The following is a 19,696-nucleotide window of genomic DNA, read 5'->3' on the forward strand; positions in this document are numbered from 1 at the left end:
TTGTTTTGTTTGCACATGTTTCTTTCTTTCTAAACAACCACCTCCCCCCAAAAAAACAAAGCGTAGTGTTCTTTCATTGGTCGAAGCCAATGCCAATCAAATCCAAACTTCATCAACAACAACTCAACACAGAGGTCGGTCTTGTGAAGAGCATTCGTGAATTCTGGAATATTGTTGCTTGTTAAAAGTTTAGGTGATGCAAAGACATTCGGCACTGTTCAGGAATGTGACTGTGTTTCATTGACAATTGTTTTGAATAATGTCAATTTAACGCTTTGATATTGCCCTTGGTGGCTAGCATTAGCCCGCTAGCTAGCGTCTTTACGTCTGAGAGACTGGAGCGTGCCGCTGGTGAAGAGAAAGGGCATCCTGGCTGACAACAATCGGACTGTCTCGGGACTTCAATTTTAATTTGTTGCAACTATGAGGTTAACTCAATTTTTGCTAAAGAACAGCTCCATACCGAAACAAGCATTAGTGGATAGGTTTTCCAAGTTCTCACCTTCGCCGCTGTCAATGAAACAATTCATAGACTTTGGTAAGTTTTCATCCCTGTCCTGTCATAATAACATAGCTAAACATTACAATACTGTGCAAAAATGTAGCAAGCAAGCTAAACATTACAATGACGTTACTGTGCAACATTGTAGCATGCCTAACGTTCATTCTGAGTCCATAGCAGCTACGTGCAAAACAAGTGCCACTGGTTGCATTGTTTAAGTAGGGTAGCTAAGTCACTGACAGCTGTCAGTGTTCCCAGAGTACTGCAGTATGTGCCCTCTCTGATCACAGAGGAACTCTCTGCTGAAGCGTTGACAAACATTATTGTATTCAATTTTATCATGATACTGGTGGGTATGGCTGCATTCACAACAGTGGGGATGGCACCCATTGTATTGCCACTCTCCTGACAATAGATTGTTTACGGCTAGTTGCGGGACGAAACAAGGTCTCGTTGCAGGACTAAGCAACGTATTATAATGTGATAGATACCAAGCAAAGATATCCATCAATTGTAAAGCTGAGACTGTGATATTGAATCAAATCCCTCGTGACACTCACAGCCACTGTTAGTTAGATTCAGTTTTAACAAGTCACTAAAAGGTGGAAATTAAAACCTTTCTCCCTATCATGCTTTTCTGCTAGATAGCACTTGGTCCTGTTCTTAGGTGAAAACGTGACGTAATCCTTCTGCCAAAACAAACCAGTTCAATGTCTTCACATTGTCTTAAACATTTACACAGTAGTGTGTGTACTGTCTTGAGATTTCCAGTCAGTAATTTATCCCTGAGACTGAAACAGGGAGGGACTACCTCAACTGGTCCAATGAGAAAACAAATTTTTGTTTTCCATTGCAAAACGTTTTGCTGTGGTGTGCGCCTAATGAGTACAACCCAGATGTGTTCCTGTGTCATGTGACTGCAGGCTCGGCCAATGCTTGTGAGAAGACGTCTTTTGTGTTCCTGCGTCAGGAGCTTCCTGTCCGGCTGGCCAACATCATGAAGGAGATCGACTTCCTCCCTGACAAGCTTCTCAGCACCCCCTCACTACAGCTGCTACAGAGCTGGTAAATACAGCTGTAGCTTATACAACTCTATATCTCAGTGAATCTGTGCACCCCCTTACTACAGCAGCTACATCACCTATTATGAACCTTTACCCTACATATCACTGAATATTGTCCAATCCCCCTCCAGGCTGCAGACACACACACCTCACCTACACAGGCTGCAGGAGTGTGAGTGTGGATAGTACATCCTCTATATCTCACTGAGTCCAATCCCATTCCAGGCTGAAGAAACTACTTCATTTCACTGTGTAGCTGTGTGTGTGTGGAATAGTTACCTTACCACTGATGCAGGGTCACGGCATGGGTCAGATATTTTAGCATCCCTTGAATGGACTGGGAATAGAATAACTTGGTTCCTGGAAGGGTGTCTTCTAGCAAAAGCGTAAATATTCTTGACCCCTCCTTATATTTGACTGAATGCTGTGTGCTCCTCCTACAGAGAGCTGACCCTACTGTAAACATTACACTGCTTCATGCATTCGGTAGGACCGTCGGTATAGAATGTGGAGAATTGGATCACTCCCAGAGTATATTTTTCCCCTTACAGTTATTCCATTTATTTTACCAGGCAAATCAATTAAGAACAAATTCTTATTTACAATGACTGCCTGGCAAGAGGCCTCCGGTTGGGATTAAAAAAAGATCTGTTTGTACCTTTTAGCCAAGTCTCTGCTACAGTATGTTTGTTCCTTCATAGTTGTCAGAAATGATTATTGAACTTGTACGTTGCTCTCGGCGACACGTGTATGATCAAACCAATCAAATGTATCTTATAAAGCCCTTTTTACATCAGCAGTTGTAAAATATCTTATCTTGAAGAGCCATTTACTGAGGGTGATATTGCCTATTCCGACAGAGCCAACAGGATGTTATTATCCTGGCGACCATAACAGTGCATAGACTATCTTACTGAACTACTCTGCCCTAGTGAGGGGTATGGGGGGTGAGAGTTATGGGGGTCTCAAATCAAAGCACCACGTCCCTTAAACGGAGTGGTACATCTCATTTCTAGGGATGAGATGAAGGCCTACCCTGCGATGTAGGCTGCAGGTGCCAGCTGTCTCCGTCTCATATCTCTGTCTGTTAGGCAGGCTGCACAGGTGTACACAGACGCATGAATACACACACAATAACATACTCACTCTACACACTCGTACAAATGGATTTTCTTTTGTAGAGGCCTGAGGGCACACATTTAATGTGTTGTGAAATCTGTTATGAATGTCGTTTAAAATGTAAAATGTTTAAAATCTGTTATGAATGTTTTTAAAATGATATAAACTGCCTTCATTTTGCTGGACCCCAGGAAGAGTAGCTGCTGCCTTTGAAGGAACTAATGGGGATCCTTAATAAATACAAAATACAGGGACAATGTGGGCTGGAACACCATGTATCCTCACAGTGAAACAGGGGCTGTGCGCGACGTTGTTTGACGACCATCAGAAGTGTAGCCTAGAAACATGGAGGACTACAATGTGCATCAAGTCTATATTAGTGACAGTCAGATATTTTGTCAGTTAAAATGGGTACTTCCAAATATGTTCTCTTATTGAAACGGAATACTTTCCCAAAAATAAATGGAATTGATTGTTGAGTGCTAGGGCTGTGAAGGAATTGTTTAGGCTCTCCTAGTTAGGGAAAACCATCAGCTAACTAGAGTGTAATGTCAGGGAAAGTACAGCACAGTTGAAACTAGGGCAATAACTTAGTGTCTCTCTGATAGGTGGCCAGTACAGAACCCTATGTTCCAGCTTTATTATCAATGTAATGATATGGCAGATATATATGTCTAAAGTTAGCGTTCTGCGTCATCGCTACTCTATTAAGGTTATGTTCCGCTTTAGGCCGTGGGGTTTTTCCATCCACAATATTGATTTGGCACCATTTATTCGACTTGGCTAATGGTAGAGTAGTGGCCTGACGGCAACAACAAGCGTTAGTTAAACTTTGTAATTCAAGCTAGTTAGCCTAGTTGCAGCAGCTGTGTTAGTAAAGTGGGAGGGTTCAAGGTCAGTTGGTGGACAAAGAGGGTTTGAAAACAGTCAGCCACTGATCTCTCACCTAGCTTCCTGACTCAATCTGCACGTCACTGAAGTCGGGACAATTTAGTCTACAGTCTCTTAACTAGGCCATAATAGTGACTCCTCTGAACAAGCTAGTAGGCTAATAAGTAAGCTACTGAAATGCTTAGTGTTAACGTGTTAGGCCTACTTCCACTAGGTCAGAAGTATTTAGCGTGTGCTGTACAGAGAATATTCACATTTTGAGATGTTGAAAATGGTGAGGAATGTTTCAACATCAGAAGGAACATAACTTCCCAAATGGCACTCTATTCCCCGGGGCCCATAGGGCTCTGGTTAAAAGTAGTGCACTATATAGGGAATAGGTTGCCATTTGGGATGCATAATAGGCCTATCTCCAGCCACAAGTAGCCCTAGTTATTGTAGCATGTATAAATACCCCCATGTGGTTTTCATGGTCACCACGAGAGTCGGAGTCCGTTCCAAAATAGAAGTCTGAGATTTTTAAAGGTGGAACTCCAGGAGTCAAAAGTGATTTGCTAAAGGAAAGAAGTGATATTTTCCCTGGTTTCTGGCTTCTACACATACCTTTAGTTTCTGTCACCATGGGACTGAAATAAAGGTTTAATGAAGTACTCATAAACCCTTCATTATGCCTATGTAATTCATAAGCAAATGTCATGCTACACTCCCAAGCACTTTGCTTATAAATACTCTTTATGAATGCTCTGTAAAGCCTTTATAAATGTAGTTTGGTTTAAAGTAGCAGTATAGTTTCCCTGTGTAAACTAGCCTGTCTTCTGTGATCTATTCCTACAGGTATGCAACAAGTCTGATGGAGCTTGTGGGCTTCCTGGAGAAAGATCCTGATGATAAAGCGATCCTAAAGAAGTAAGTCAATTACACACAGTCATATCCAGCAGATAGGCCTACATCTCATTAGATGGACTCTCCAAAGTCAGTCATAGTTAATTCGGGTAAGGAAAGATAACATTTCTCTAATCTCTGCCTAACAATAGCCATCTATTCTAACTGAATAATAGATTATGGTTTTAATCTTGATCTGAAATGGAATGTGATATGATGGATTACCACGTCCACCATACCTCTGCTGCTGCTGAATTAGATCAATCATATTTTGAGCTGGTAGCAACCTCGCAGATGTTAGTGAGTTAATGACTGAATGACTATAGCTACTTTATTCATACCCAGAGGGAAAATTAGGATTGCAGACTATTGGAATAGAATGTGTGGAATTGTGAACTTTCGACCCAGCCTTTGCCCTGTCTCCTCAGGTTCACTGAGACGCTGGTGAACGTCAGGAACCGTCACAACAACGTGGTCCCCACCATGGCCCAGGGCGTAGTGGAGTACAAGGAGGCTTTCGGCTCTGACCCTGTGACCAATCAGAACGTCCAATACTTCCTGGATCGCTTCTACATGAGCCGCATCTCCACCCGCATGCTCATGAACCAGCACTGTCAGTAACTATACTACATATATACTATACTACATATATACTCGTGGCCAAAAGTTTTGAGAATGACACAAATATTAATTTTCAAAGTCTGCTGCCTCAGTTTGTATGATGGCAATTTGCATATACTACAGAACGTTATGATGAGTGATCAGATGAATTGCAATTAATTGCAAAGTCCCTCTTTGCCATGCAAATTAACTGAATCCCCCAAAAAACATTTCCACTGCATTTCAGCCCTGCCACAAAAGGACCAGCTGACATCATGTCAGTGATTCTCTTGTTAACACAGGTGTGAGTGTTGATGAGGACAAGGCTGGAGATCACTCTGTCATGCTGATTGAGTTCGAATAAGACTGGAAGCTTCAAAAGGAGGGTGGTGCTTGGAATCATTGTTCTTCCTCTGTCAGCCATGGTTACCTGCAAGGAAACATGTGCCGTCATCATTGCTTTGCACAAAAAAGGGCTTCACAGGCAAGGATATTGCTGCCAGTAAGATTGCACCTAAATCAACCATTTATCAGATCATCAAGAACTTCAAGGAGAGCGGTTCAATTGTTGTGAAGAAGGCTTCAGGGCGCCCAAGAAAGTCCAGCAAGCGCCAGGACCGTCTCCTAAAGTTGATTCAGCTGCGGGATCGGGGCACCACCAATACAGAGCTTGCTCAAGAATGGCAGCAGGTAGGTGTGAGTGCATCTGCACGCACAGTGAGGCAAAGACTTGGAGGATGGCCTGATATAAAGAAGGGCAGTAAAGAAGCCACTTCTCTCCAGCAAAAACATCAGGGACAGACTGATATTCTGCAAAAGGTACAGGGATTGGACTGCTGAGGACTGGGGTAAAGTTATTTTCTCTGATGAATCCCCTTTCCGATTGTTTGGGGCATCCGGAAAAAAGCTTGTCCGGAGAAGACAAGGTGAGCGCTACCATCAGTCCTGTGTCATGCCAACAGTAAAGCATCCTGAGACCATGTGTGGGGTTGCTTCTCAGTCAAGGGAGTGGGCTCACTCACAATTTTGCCTAAGAACACATCCATGAATAAAGAATGGTACCAACACATCCTCCGAGAGCAAGTTCTCCCAACCATCCAGGAACAGTTTCGTGGTGAAAAATGACTTTTCCAGCATGATGGAGCACCTTGCCATAAGGCAAAAGTGATAACTAAGTGGCTCGGGGAACAAAACATCGATATTTTGGGTCCATGGCCAGGAAACTCCCCAGACCTTAATACCATTGAGATCTTGTGGTCAATCCTCAAGAGGTGGGTAGACAAACAAAAACCCATAAATTCTGACAAACTCCAAGCATTGATTATGCAAGAATGGGCTGCCATCAGTCAGGATGTGGCCCAGAAGTTAATTGACAGCATGCCAGGGCGGATTGCAGAGGTCTTGAAAAAGAAGGGTCAACACTGCAAATATTGACTCTTTGCATCAACTTCATGTAATTGTCAATAAAAGCCTTTGACACTTATGAAATGCTTGTAATTATACTTCAGTATTCCATAGTAACATCTGGCAAAAATATCTAGACACTGAAGCAGCAAACTTTGGAAATTAATATTTGTCATTCTCAAAACTTTTGGCCACGACTGTACATCACCATGCTCATGAACCAGCACTGTCTGTAACTATATTACATCACCATGCTCATGAATCAGCACTAGTCACAGTAGGGCTGTGTACACAAAATACATACAGCATGCAAGTGTAGTTACCCAATGAGTCTGAATTTGTTGTTGTTATGTACCGCTTCAGCTCTCATCTTTGATGGAAGTGCCAACCCCGCCCATCCCAAGCACATTGGCACCATCGACCCCGACTGTGACGTGACAGAGGTGGTAAAAGGTACTGTCCCTCATCAGCTACACACACACACACACACACACACACACACACACACACACACACACACACACACACACACAGACGTACGATTTACAGGTGCAGTATCATTATTTAACCCTTTCCACTGCTCCAGTAGGTATGTCCTTTTCACCTTGATCTGCACAGTATCACATTTATTCTCATAATAAGAATAGAACTAAATGATGTGTAATAGTAATGCCTTTTAAATACAGAGGCAGACTGTTCTTCACCCACCTATTTCAACATCTACTCTGTGGTCACTGGTCATTAGCTGTTATGGTGACTAGATTGAAAGTCACTGTACATTAGCTGTTATGGTGACTAGATTGAAAGTCACTGTACATTAGCTGTTATGGTGACTAGATTGAAAGTCACTGTACATTAGCTGTTATGGTGACTAGATTGAAAGTCACTGTACATTAGCTGTTATGGTGACTAGATTGAAAGTCACTGTACATTAGCTGTTATGGTGACTAGATTGAAAGTCACTGTACATTAGCTGTTATGGTGACTAGATTGAAAGTCAGTGGTGTTAAACCAAGTTTATTCACCCAAAGGGTCAGACAGCAGAACAGATAAACATGTTCCCACCAGCACAAGTAGATATACCCCAATTTAGGTGCAGTCTCCTCCTTCCCTCTAAAACATCTTTATTGTTAAGTGATGTGGGTAATAAACTGCTCCTTCTCCCTTAATCTGACCTCAGCTCCCATTCCTCACTAATCCACAGAGCTCCACCCTTATCAGTGACTGTAACCATGCGATTGCCTTTCCTTTACTCAGTGCATTCCCCTGGTTCATATCCAGCCTTAATTGACCCCTCCCCATACATTGTTCATACAGATAACCATTCACTTCTGGTGTATAAACCAGACTGTGGCCCTTCTCATTTCTGTAGGATACCTAATAATTAACAAAATGTCAGGTTTAGAAGTCAGAATAACAGCTAATCACCATAACAGCTAATCAGTGGTCATTAGCTGTTATAGTAACTAGATTGAAAGTCAGTGTTTTCCTCCTGTGCTACAGTCCTTGTCTTTGTTTTGACTGTTTCTTCCCCAGATGCCTTCGATAGTTCCAAGATGCTCTGTGAGCAGTACTACCTGACCTCACCAGAGATTGACATCACACAAGTCAACGGTAAATCACATTCTATACAGGGTTATAGACCTGGGATCTGGAAGGTATTTGTTTTCCTTCAAATATTTTAGTTGCGCTTGGTTGAGCTGGCCTGGCTCAATTTACCCAATAGAATAGTCCCAGAAGTGCAACCTGGCCCAACTGACACTGTTGATGAGCTATATCAAACACTCAAAGTATTTGAAAGATTGTAAACACTATTTGGAGCCAAGTCTGTTTTGATACAACATTATTGCAGTCACATGCTTTAGTGTGCCAAGGGAAGGGAGAAGGGCCAGAGTAGCTTGAAGACGTTTCTCGTTCTCCTATTTCCAAATAGTACAATTTGGTTAGCAAGTGAGTTTTAGGCCGGGGGTTGTTAGAGAAGATTAGGTTTACAGAAACAATGAGGTTGTATTTGCATTGTGAGTTGTTTGGCCAGGTTTGATTTGAGTTTCTCTGCCCGTGGGTTGAGTATTCTTGATCTCATTCAATTCCTCTGGTCTACTCAATTCAGGGCGCAATTTGCAAAGTGTGTGTGTTTGTGTGTTGCTAGCTTGTGTGAGTGGTGTTAATAGATATTTAGCTGAACCATTTTTAGCAATTAACTCTGTTGCTTTAGTTGAACAGCGTGCGACAACTGTTTACTGGAGTGAGACTGTTTTCTGCATCTGAGGCATGTCTACATGTCTACAGAGAACCATTCTTTCATACACCTCACTTACACAGGTATAAATATTCACTTCTGTGTATCGCCCTGTGTTTAAAAAAAACTGCATGTCTAGGTTAAACACTGAGTGTACAAAACATTAGGAACACCTTCCCACTATTGAGTTGCAACTCCTTTTTTCAGAACAGCCTCAATATGTCGGTGCATACAAGGTGTTGAAAGCATTCCACAGGGATGCTGGCTCACGTTGACTCCAATGCATAGTTGTGATAATTTTGCAGGATGTCTTTTGGTTTGGTGGACCATTCTTGATATACACAGGAAACTGATGAGTGTGAAAAACCCAGCAGCGTTGCAGTTCTTGACACACTCAAACAGGTGCGTCTGACACCTACTACCATACCCCGTTCAAAGGCACTTAAATCTTTTGTCTTGCCTGTTCACCCTCGAATGGCACACATACACGTATCACAATGTCTCAAACCCTTCTTTAACCAGTCTCCCCCCCCTTCATCTACACTGATTGAAGTGAATTGGATTTAACAAGTGACATCAATAAAAGATCATAGCTTTTACTTGGATTTACCTGGTCAGTTTGTCATGGAAAAAGCAGGTGTTTCTAATGTTTTGTACAGGACAATAGCACCACTTGAAAGGTCAAACCATGACTTTGATAAATATTTTATTGTAGGTAGAGGGAAATGATAATCGTTGCTAAAACAAGAACAGATCGAGACATCACTTGGTGCCTAAACTTTCAAAACGCGCCAGCCATAAAATATCAATGGGCTGCACAGTCTAGCCTACGTCTGATGCATTACAGTGTGGGTGTGGACAGTCACATCAGCCATAATGATTCATCAAAAATGTTATGTCATAGTTTGCCTTTGGTCATTGTGCACCAAATCAAGCACCCATCAGTCTCTTATCTCTCCAGTCAGCAGCGGAACAGAACAGCAACAAGCCCCTTGCTACAGGCTTAGTCTTGTCGCCAGGCAGACTTCTCCTCTCTCAGTGAACCGTCTAAGTCTCAGTAACAAACCTCCGTTCACCCACATTCAGCTGTTTAACAGTCACCATGTTACATAAGCCTTAAAAAAGCTAAACAATGTCTATTCATGGTTTTAGCTGGTAGCAACCTCATCCCCAGGCTATAGGCTATCAGAAGTGTCTGAGGACGTAATTACGTTGGTAGAATAGTCAATTATGTATTTCATAGTGATTATTGAGTTCATTTGTGCATTTGCAATAAGAAGGGAAAGTTGTTTTGTTTCTAGTAACTCCTATCCTCAGTTGTGTATGTTATACATTTGCAGTCATGTTTGGTTTGGAGTAATCCTCAGTTTTTCTTCAGCCAAAGGTCCTGACCAGCCACTTCGTATTGTCTATGTGCCTTCCCATCTCTACCACATGCTGTTTGAGCTCTTCAAGGTACACCAAACATTTACCTTCTACTGTATAAACATTTCATTACACGTGTGAGGGAGCCTACGGCGGACGCTACTACATATGATTTGGTTACATTAGCTCAATCTGATTTATATTACTTTGTCATTTCCTCAAGCAATGTTTGTTTTGTTTCCAGAACGCCATGAGAGCAACAGTGGAGACTCATGAAACGGCCCTGCATCTCCCGCCGGTCAAAGTTCGGGTCTCACTGGGCAGTGAAGACCTGACAATCAAGGTAAACACAGGCTCAGAGTATTCACCCTTACAATGAATGATATGCATTGTGCTCATTGCAGTACATTGACTTTTATTTTTAAATGAGAAGTTTAATAGTCACAGAGTTTTAGGAGTAATTGGAGTATAGACATTACATTTGAAATGGCTCTACTTTTGGAACTTCTGTGAGTGTAAAGTTGTTACTGTTAATTTTTGTTTATTATCTACTTCACTTGCGTTGGCAATGTTAACATGTTTCCCATGCTAATAAAGCCATTTAATTGAGTACAGTGAACCTTCAGCTCTGAGCCCCAACAATATACATTTGTTCAAAAGTAGTGTATGGCCATCCAACACACTTCCACAGATGCAGGGTGGAAATAATGCCATGGGATGTAGAAGCCTACTGTACAGTTTAATGTGTATATTTTGTGTATGAATACACTGTACCATAGATTTCCTCCCGTGGTTGTTCTGTAGGTGCTATACGATGATACAACAGGAAGATCAGAGTGGAACAGAGCTGTAACGTTGTTGGTGTTGTTTCTAGATATCAGATCGAGGAGGTGGAGTTCCCCTGAGGAAGATAGAGCGTTTGTTCAGCTACATGTACTCCACCGCTCCCAGCCCCGTCGATATTGACAACTCACGCAACGCTCCACTGGTGAGACCCTGTCCTGGTGCCACTGAACATGAAAGATTTTACTGGCAGTCAGGTTAATAAGTCAGATTTAATACACTGGAGCACAACATTCGGTAGAACATGATCTATGACTGCAGTTTGATCACATGTTAGAGGCATGTAAGGCTGTTTATTTCATTTCAGCTCAAATGTAAATTGTGATCATTTTATACTGACTAAAGTGTAAACTGCAAGCGAACACGGTTGTAAATTAGCAGAATTACAAACTGGACCAGTCATTCGTTGCCCAGGGTTTAAAGTGTAACTGAATGCTTGTCTACTATAGTACTGTGACAGTCAGTTCAGAGTGAGTTTTTAACTCTGTGTCCCTGGCTTTCTGTAGGCTGGTTTCGGCTACGGTCTTCCCATCTCCCGTCTCTATGCCAAGTACTTCCAGGGAGACCTGCAGCTCTACTCCATGGAGGGATACGGGACGTCAGCTGTCATCTACCTGAAGGTAACACTTATACGAATGGAATGTGTTACTTCAACAGTTGTCTTATTCTAGATAATTGAACCTCTAAATCAAGGTTCCCCCATTTTGGCCCTCAATTTGTATTTTTTTTTGCATTTTTTTTTTTACAATTTTCATTTTTGGACGTAAGACTGTAAAAACACCAGTTATTTAAATTTTTGAAAACTGTACCCAAGTATTCCCAAGCCTAATAGAGACACGTGATCGTATACGGTCGTATAAGGTTTTAAATGATCATGTTTTTGTCAAACATCTGTTTGGCCTTGTGATCAAATTGAGTCTACAAATTATTTGGAATTGTGTTCCGGCCCTCCGACCATCCGCTCACGGAAAAATTGTCCCACAGCTGAATCTAGTTGATGATCCCTGCTCTATACAACGTTGGCGTTTTTGAAAGTCTGAAATAAGTTTGTAAAGGTTCATTCTCTGAATGGTGGAAGACTCATCATGTGATAGAAATAGAGCCTTGTCTTCAGAATCTGTTGCAACAGGAGGGAATGCGTAGGACAATGAGCCGCAGTATTTCCGGTGTTTGGGTTTTCGTCACTGGTTAATTGGCCGAAGGTGTGCTTAGACGGACTGCTTTGCATGTGTTGAAATTAGCGGAAGGGGGGAGGGCTTTGGCTGAGTTCTCTTTTGCGAGGGTGGCGACTTCGCAAATCAGAACTCCCAATTTCTAACACCCAGAACTAAATCACCTAGCTCACCAAATTCTGTGAGATTTTAGTTTTGGGTTACCCAAGATTACATCTAACCTACCACTCCACTCTGTGCTCCATTAACAGGCCTTGTCCTCAGATTCTGTGGAAAGACTTCCTGTTTACAACCAGTCAGCCATAAGGCATTACCAGACGAGCAACGAGGCGGATGACTGGTGCATGCCCAGCAAGGATCCCAAGAAGCTGGGGAAGTATGAGAGGAGAAGTCAATAGGGGTGTAACGGTACACGTGTTCGTACCAAACCGTTCGGTAGGGGGCCTCGGTTCAGTCTGCACTCAACCTGAATGAATACATTTCATAAAATATATACAAAATAAAAGGCCTATAGGCTATGCCTATGCTGCGTTGTAGGCCGGTGCCTCGTAAATTTGAGCTGAATTTGTTTTTTTTTAGATTTTTTTTTTTAGGGCTATTCTGTTAAAACAACTAGAGCCTATGTGCACATTGAAATCTTAATTGGCGCATTTCAAACTGTCCTTTTGTGAGGCGCAGCCAGGAACTAGTTCTGTACGATGGCGAGTGGTGGGGTGGATAAACCAGGAGGATCCTCCATCGTTTAAATCTACAGTTTGGGAACGTTTTGGCATCCCAGTAGATCACAATGGTGACGTACAGAGAGTTGTGGATAAGACTTTAACAGTATGTCGCCACTGCTCAATGAGAATAGGCTATCCAGCTGCCAACACCTCAAATATGTTGACACATTTATGCCGACGTCACAAGACGGAAATGGAAAGAAACAACCCAAAATCACCTCCCCTCTGCATTCAAGCAGCCCTTGGGAACTGGTTCTGACCGGCCAAAAATGACTAGAGCAATAAGTAGGCTGTGTTTATTTTTTACAGGCTTTGGTTTAAAGCCGCGCCCGTTCTCAGTGGTTGAGAATAGGGAATTCCAGCACCTTGTAAAAGTGCTCGAGCCACGTTATGAACTTCCCTCTTGCACCCATTTCAGCAAACAGGTCATACCCGCTCTATATAAGCAAGCCACAGTTTTCTAGGAATTGGCCAATGCACCCTGTGTTGCGATTACTTAAGTGACAGCCCATTACCTTACCCCGGAGTGGGAGATACCGTGCTACAGACACTTACCCTTTATGAGAAATCACAAGTGCGCATCTGGGACTAAATGTATGACTTCACAACTGGTAAATTCCCACCTCCCACATGGTTACAAATGCAGCATTAGTGTGAAAACGTGAGCATCAGTGTGAAAACGTAATTTTCCTGCTGTACCGAAACCAAACCGTGACCCCAAAACCGCAATACATACCGAACCGTGGATTTGGTGAACCGTTACACCCCTAGAAGTTAACCAAACAGACTGAACTAGCAGGAAGAACAAAGGAGGAAGACAGAAGGAGGATCAAACTGACAGAAGGTACACAGTTGTACCTACATCTATTACTGTGTGTGAGAGAGATGTGGATTCCTCTCGCCATGGATTCCTCTCGCAATGGATATTCTCATACATTCACTTGAAGTGGAAAAACACATCACTGTCGGAGGCGTTTCAATGGCAATACCAGGATCTCTATTCAATAAGCGACTTGATGAATGTTAGTTAGAAACAGGGTCGTACATTACACAATCATCTTTCCTTTTGGTTATAATTTAACCACACGTTTCACTTATTTATTCCACTCACTTATTTTAACGTTATTACACAGCGTAAAAAGCTAGCGTTTTGCTTATTATTAAAAGGTAAATGTTTAACGATAATTTCATTTATCAAGACTGAATTAGGTTAGTACATCTTATATCACAGTACTATAATCTGTGATACATTTTTAAAATGTGAATTTAGTTCTTAACTCTTCACTCACAGCTACGGTTTGCAGCTAGGACACTGAGCTCCATGGACAGACAGAAACAGATGTTAAGGCCATGCTGTCAGTCAAGGGATTTTCTTTGGTTACCCTTCTACTACAGAATGTTCTGTAGAAGGGGTGGGGGGGGGTGGGGGTGGGGGGGGGGTACATAGCAGCCTCCGACTCATCTCTGAACAATAAATATTGTTTGGCGCACACTGTAGACTGTTTAGTTTCAGCTCTGAGCATGTCACTTTCTACCCCTCACAAATATTTGTCCACCTCGAACTTTTAGACAATTTATCTACAATGTTTTTGGTCCTAAAGGGATTTTATTTGGGTTCCCCATCAACTGTTTTTCTTGGTGCCATTTTGAGTACCACCCTGGCTTCCAAGGTCCATTCAAGGTTTCCTATAAAGAATGTAGATATTGAAGTATTGTAGTGGCCAACTGACTTTTAAAATAAGTTATGTGAATATTGAGAACTTTATTTCTAACATTTAACTCAATTTTGTAGATTTACTAAAATTATTTCATTTTAGAGGCCGGCTAGGTCTTCCATGCATTAAGTATTTATTGAATAATGTGTGCCAGAGAGCAAAATGGGAGTATTATCACATTTCTGTGATTAGGGACACAGACTGAGTTCAATCAAATATTTGTCATTCAATTATTAATGAATTTCATTCCCTGGTATTCACTAAGAAAAGTCACGTATTACTTTACCAATAAGAACTTCCATAAGACAATATGTACAGTTACTTACATTTAACCCAATAACGGCTATGTACAGTGCCTTCAGACAGTACTCACACCCCTTGACTTTTTCCACATTTGATGTGTTACAAAGTGGGTTTAAAATGTTTTTAACCGTCATTGTTTTGTCAACGATCACAAAATATTCTAATATCAAAGTAAAAAATATTTATTTTTTTATTAGATAAGTATTCAACCCTGAGTCAATACATATTAGAATCACTTTTGGCAGCAATTACAGTGTTAGTGTGTTTTTCTGGGTAAGTCTCTAAATGCTTTGCAAACCTGGATTGTACAATATTTGCCCATTATTCATTTAAAAATTCGTCAAGCTCAATGTCGTCTTGGTAAGTGTATATTTGGCCTTGTGCTTTAGGTTATTGTCCTGCCGAAAAGTGGATTTGTCTCCCAGTGTCTGTTGGAAAGCAGACTGAACCAGGTTTTCCTCTAGGATTTTGCCTGTGCTTAGCTCTGTTCCTTTTTTTTTATTATCCTAAAAAACTCCCTAGTCCTTGCCGATGACAAGCATACCCATAACATGATACAGCCACCACCATGCTTAAAAATATGAAGATTGGTACTCAGTGATTGTGTTGGCTTCATGGTGAAATCCCTGAGTGGTTTCCTTCCTCTCAGTCAACTGAGTTAGGAAGGACGCCTGTATCTTTGTAGTGACTGGGTGTATTGATACGCCATCCAAAGTGTAATTATTAATAACTTCACCATGTTCAAAGGGATATTCAATGTCTGCATTTCTTTATTTTTACCCATTTACCAATAGTTGCCCTTCTTTGTGAGGCATTGGAAAACCTGCCTGGTCTTGAATCTGTGTTTGAAATTCACTGCTCGACTGAGGGATCTTACAGATAATTGTATGTGTGAGGTACAGAGATGGGGTAGTCATTCAAAAATCATGTTAAACACTATTATTGCACACAGTGAGTCCATGCAACTTATTACGACTAAGCAAATGTTTACTCCTGAACTTATTTAGGCTTGCCATGACAAAGGGGTTGAAAACTTATTGACTCAAGACATTTCAGTTTTTCATATATTTATAAACATTTCTAAAAACATAATTCCACTTTGACATTATGGTGTAGTGTGTGTAGATCTGTGACTCAATCATAATTTAATACATTTTAAATTCAGGCTGTAACAACAAAAAGTCAATGGTTGTGAATACTTTCTGAAGGCACTTTTATTTTGTAATCAGTCTTTTTGTGCATTGAAAAAAATTATGGTTTGAGACTAAACGAACACTGAAGTGGAAACGTCTTCAACGCTGAACTGTTCAAAATGTTTTTTTTTTTTTACCATCTATGGTTTTAAAATCACACGTTCTCAGGATGTTGAAGGCATTTCATATTTTTTCTGGTATCACCTTAAGTGCTGTGTGATGTCATTAAACTGACATGGGAGGAGCTATCAATCAGCTGAAGCTGTTGATTTGACATCTAACGCTGTGGGCCAAAGTCCTGACTGGCGCACATAACCTATTCCTGATGACATGAATAATGATTTACAGTATTTGTTTTATGGGCAGCCATCTTATGTCAGGATTTCAGTCTATATGGATTTTAAGGGAATTGAGTGAATATTTTAAACGTCTTTAGGTTCAATAAAATGCAACTCTTTATGTAATATGTAGTTCTCCCTCTGCCTTTTTGTGCCAATGCCAAACAAATGTGCCTGCAGTGCTTCCATTTAGCAGCCTTTTTGCATGTGCTTTAGTCAAAAAATTGTTGTTACCATAATCCTATCCACTAACTAAAGTATTATTAATGCACTCCTGTACACATTTTGTTTTCTTGATTTAGTTAGGTTTTCATTAAGAAGGAACCAAACAACAATGTAAGGGTTGATGATCAGTGTTTTCCCTCATGGCTATTTTATCCTATAATTTTCTCATCTTAGACGCTTAACACCGATCGTTAGGAACGTGGGGAAGGTTCTCACAGTACAGTCAAGTTTACCAGTCAAATGGCCCTGTAGATAACTGTCAATCAGGCTGAACACTGATATAATACATTTAACACTTATCCTGTTCTGACAGTCAGTGGTGAACTTGACCCCTCTGGTGACCTCTATGTACCCTGACCAAGCCTGCATTCTAAAGGCCTCTACAGTACTGTACTGCCAGGCTACCCGCAGCCAGTGTGTGTGTGTGTCTGAGTGTTTGTTGACAACACACATCTTTTCACACAATGCAATCAGTTGATCTACTGTATGGGATAATAAGACATGTGAAAGCTGTTCTGATGTATATGAAATATCTTCATGATCACTGCTTGTATGTGTATAGTAATGCCCTGGCTGCTACCTGTTCTACAGTACGCTATGAGCTATTCTAGAGCTTTCTGTTAGAGCATGCTTCCTAGTCCCCCCTACCAGATTAGTTCTTTAAAAACTACAATAAACAAAATAGGAAATGTGACTGGCGTGTCCTTGTTTTGTGTTATAACCTGAATAATATATTGACAATTTGATTAGAGATTTGTAATATCACCTTTAACAATACAATGGTGTTTGACTATTTCAAATTTAGTTTAACTTAATGGAATCTAGGAGTAATATATTACATGAAATGGATTAAAATAATGTTCACTGAAATTCAAGACAATAATTCCTTTCTATTTGTGGTCCATAACCTTTCTATCCCTGTTATGTAGCTAGCTGCTTTCTAGACCATCCTCCTGTTCTAACAGCTTGTACTTCCATCCTGTCAGGTATTTTCATTATCTGTATTGTCTACTTGTTGAATGTTAGTTTTGATTTGTGGTTGTTTGTCTTGTTAATTGGTGTTGGACCCCAGCTAGTGTTACGGCGCTAATGGGAATCCTAATATAAATTACTCAGTGTAAAAATATGTAAGTACTACTTAAGTAGTTATTTTGGGTATTTATATTTGACAACTTTTACTTCACTACATTCCAAAAGAAAATAATGAACTTTCTACTCCATACACTTTCCCTAACACCCAAAAGTAGTCGTTACATTTTGAATGCTTAGCAGGACAGGAACATTGTCTAATTCATGAAAATCCCTGGTCATTCCTACTGCATCTGATCTGGCAGACTGACTAAACACATGCTTATTTTGTAAGTTATGTCAGTGTTGTGTGCCCCTGGCTATCCGTAAATAAAAAATAAAAAAACCGTGCCGTCTGGTTTGCTTAATACAAGTAATCTGAAGTTTTCTACTTAAGTATATTTTAGGAATTACATTTACTTTTGATACTTAAGTATAATTAAAACCAAATACTTTTACTCAAGTATTATTTTACTGGGTGACTTTTACGTGAGTCATTTTCTATTAAGGTATCTTTACTTTTACTCAAGTATGACAATTGGATACTTTTCCCACCACTGCTTGTACAGTGGCTTGTGGAAGTATTCACCCCCCTTGGCATTTTTCCTATTTTGTTGCCTTAACCTGGAATTAAAATTGATTTTGGGGGGGGTTGGTATCATTTGATTTACAACATGCCTACCACTTTGAAGATGCAAAATATTTTTTGTTAAACAAGAAATAAGACAAAAAAAATTTACTTGAGCATGCATAACTATTCACCCCCCAAAGTCAATACTTTGTAGAGCTACCTTTTGCTGCAATTACAGCTGCAAGTCTCTTGGGGTATGTCTCTATAAGCTTGGCACATCTAGCCACTAGGATTTTTCAAGGAAAAACTGCTCCAGCTCCAGCTCCTTCAAGTTGGATGGGTTCCGCTGGTATACAGCAATCTTTAAGTCATACCACATATTCCCAATTGGATTGAGGTCTGGGCTTTGACCAGGCCATTCCAAGACATTTTAAATGTTTCCCTTTAAACCACTCAAGTGTTGCTTTAGCAGTATTCTTAGGTTCATTGTCCTGCTGGAATGTGAACCTCTGTCCCAGTCTCAAATCTCTGGAAGACAAACAGGCTTCCCTCAAGAATTTCCCTGTAATTAGCGCCATCCATCATTCCTTCAATTCTGACCAGTATCCCAGTCCCTGCCAATGAAAAACATCCCCACAGCATGATGATGCCACCACCATGCTTCACTGTGGAGATGGTGTTCTCGGGGTGATGACAGGTGTTGGGTTTGCGCCAGACATAGCGTTTTCCTTGATGGCTAAAAAGCTCAATTTTAGTCTCATCTGACCAGAGTACCTTCTTCCATACCTTTGGGGAGTCTCCCACATGCCTTTTGGTGAACACCAAACGTGTTTGCTTATTTTTTTCTTTAAGCAAAGGCTTTTTTTCTGGCCACACTTCCGTAAGGCCAGGTCTGTGGAGTGTACGGCTTAAAGTGGTCCTATGGACAGATACTCCAATCTCCGCTGTGGAGCTCCTTCAGGGTTATCTTTGTTGCCTCTCTGATTAATGCCCTCCTTGACTGGTCTGTGATTTTTGGTGGGCGCCCTTCTCTTGGCAGGTTTGTTGTGGTACCATATTCTTTCAATTTTTTTATATAATGGTGCTCCGTGGGATGTTCAAAGTTTCAGATATTTTTATATAACTCAACCCTGATCTGTACTTCTCCACAACTTTGTCCCTGACCTGTTTGGAGAGCTCCTTGGTCTTCATGGTGCCGCTTGCTTGGTGGTGCTCCTTGCTTTGTGGTGTTGCACACTCTGGGGCCTTTCAGAACAGGTGTATATGTACTGAGATCATGTGACACTTAAAGTCCACCTGTGTGCAATCTAAATAATTTTGTGACTTTGAAGGTAATTGGTTGCACCAGATCTTATTTAGGTGCTTCATAGCAAAGGGGGTGAATACATATGCACACACCACTTTCCCATTTTTTTTCAAGTAATATTTTTAATTTCACCAATTTGGACTATTTTGTGTATGTCCATTAAATGAAATCCAT

At 40.9% G+C, this 19,696-nt stretch overlaps 1 protein-coding gene across 1 annotated transcript; it reads left to right on the forward strand.

Moving 5' to 3' along the window:
* The first annotated feature begins 107 nt into the window (after window positions 1-107).
* On the forward strand, window positions 108-17,271 carry pdk4 (pyruvate dehydrogenase kinase, isozyme 4). Its single transcript, XM_014178493.2, has 11 exons — window positions 108-538; window positions 1,426-1,567; window positions 4,411-4,482; window positions 4,887-5,071; window positions 6,826-6,915; window positions 7,999-8,076; window positions 10,080-10,156; window positions 10,311-10,409; window positions 10,941-11,054; window positions 11,416-11,529; window positions 12,333-17,271. Exons 1-11 carry the CDS (start codon window positions 424-426, stop codon window positions 12,477-12,479), a joined length of 1,233 nt encoding a protein of 410 aa, XP_014033968.1. The 5' UTR covers window positions 108-423; the 3' UTR covers window positions 12,480-17,271.
* Window positions 17,272-19,696: the final 2,425 nt, after the last annotated feature.

Source organism: Salmo salar, chromosome ssa27 (genome assembly GCF_905237065.1).
Source record: "Salmo salar chromosome ssa27, Ssal_v3.1, whole genome shotgun sequence".
Lineage (NCBI taxonomy): Eukaryota > Metazoa > Chordata > Actinopteri > Salmoniformes > Salmonidae > Salmo > Salmo salar.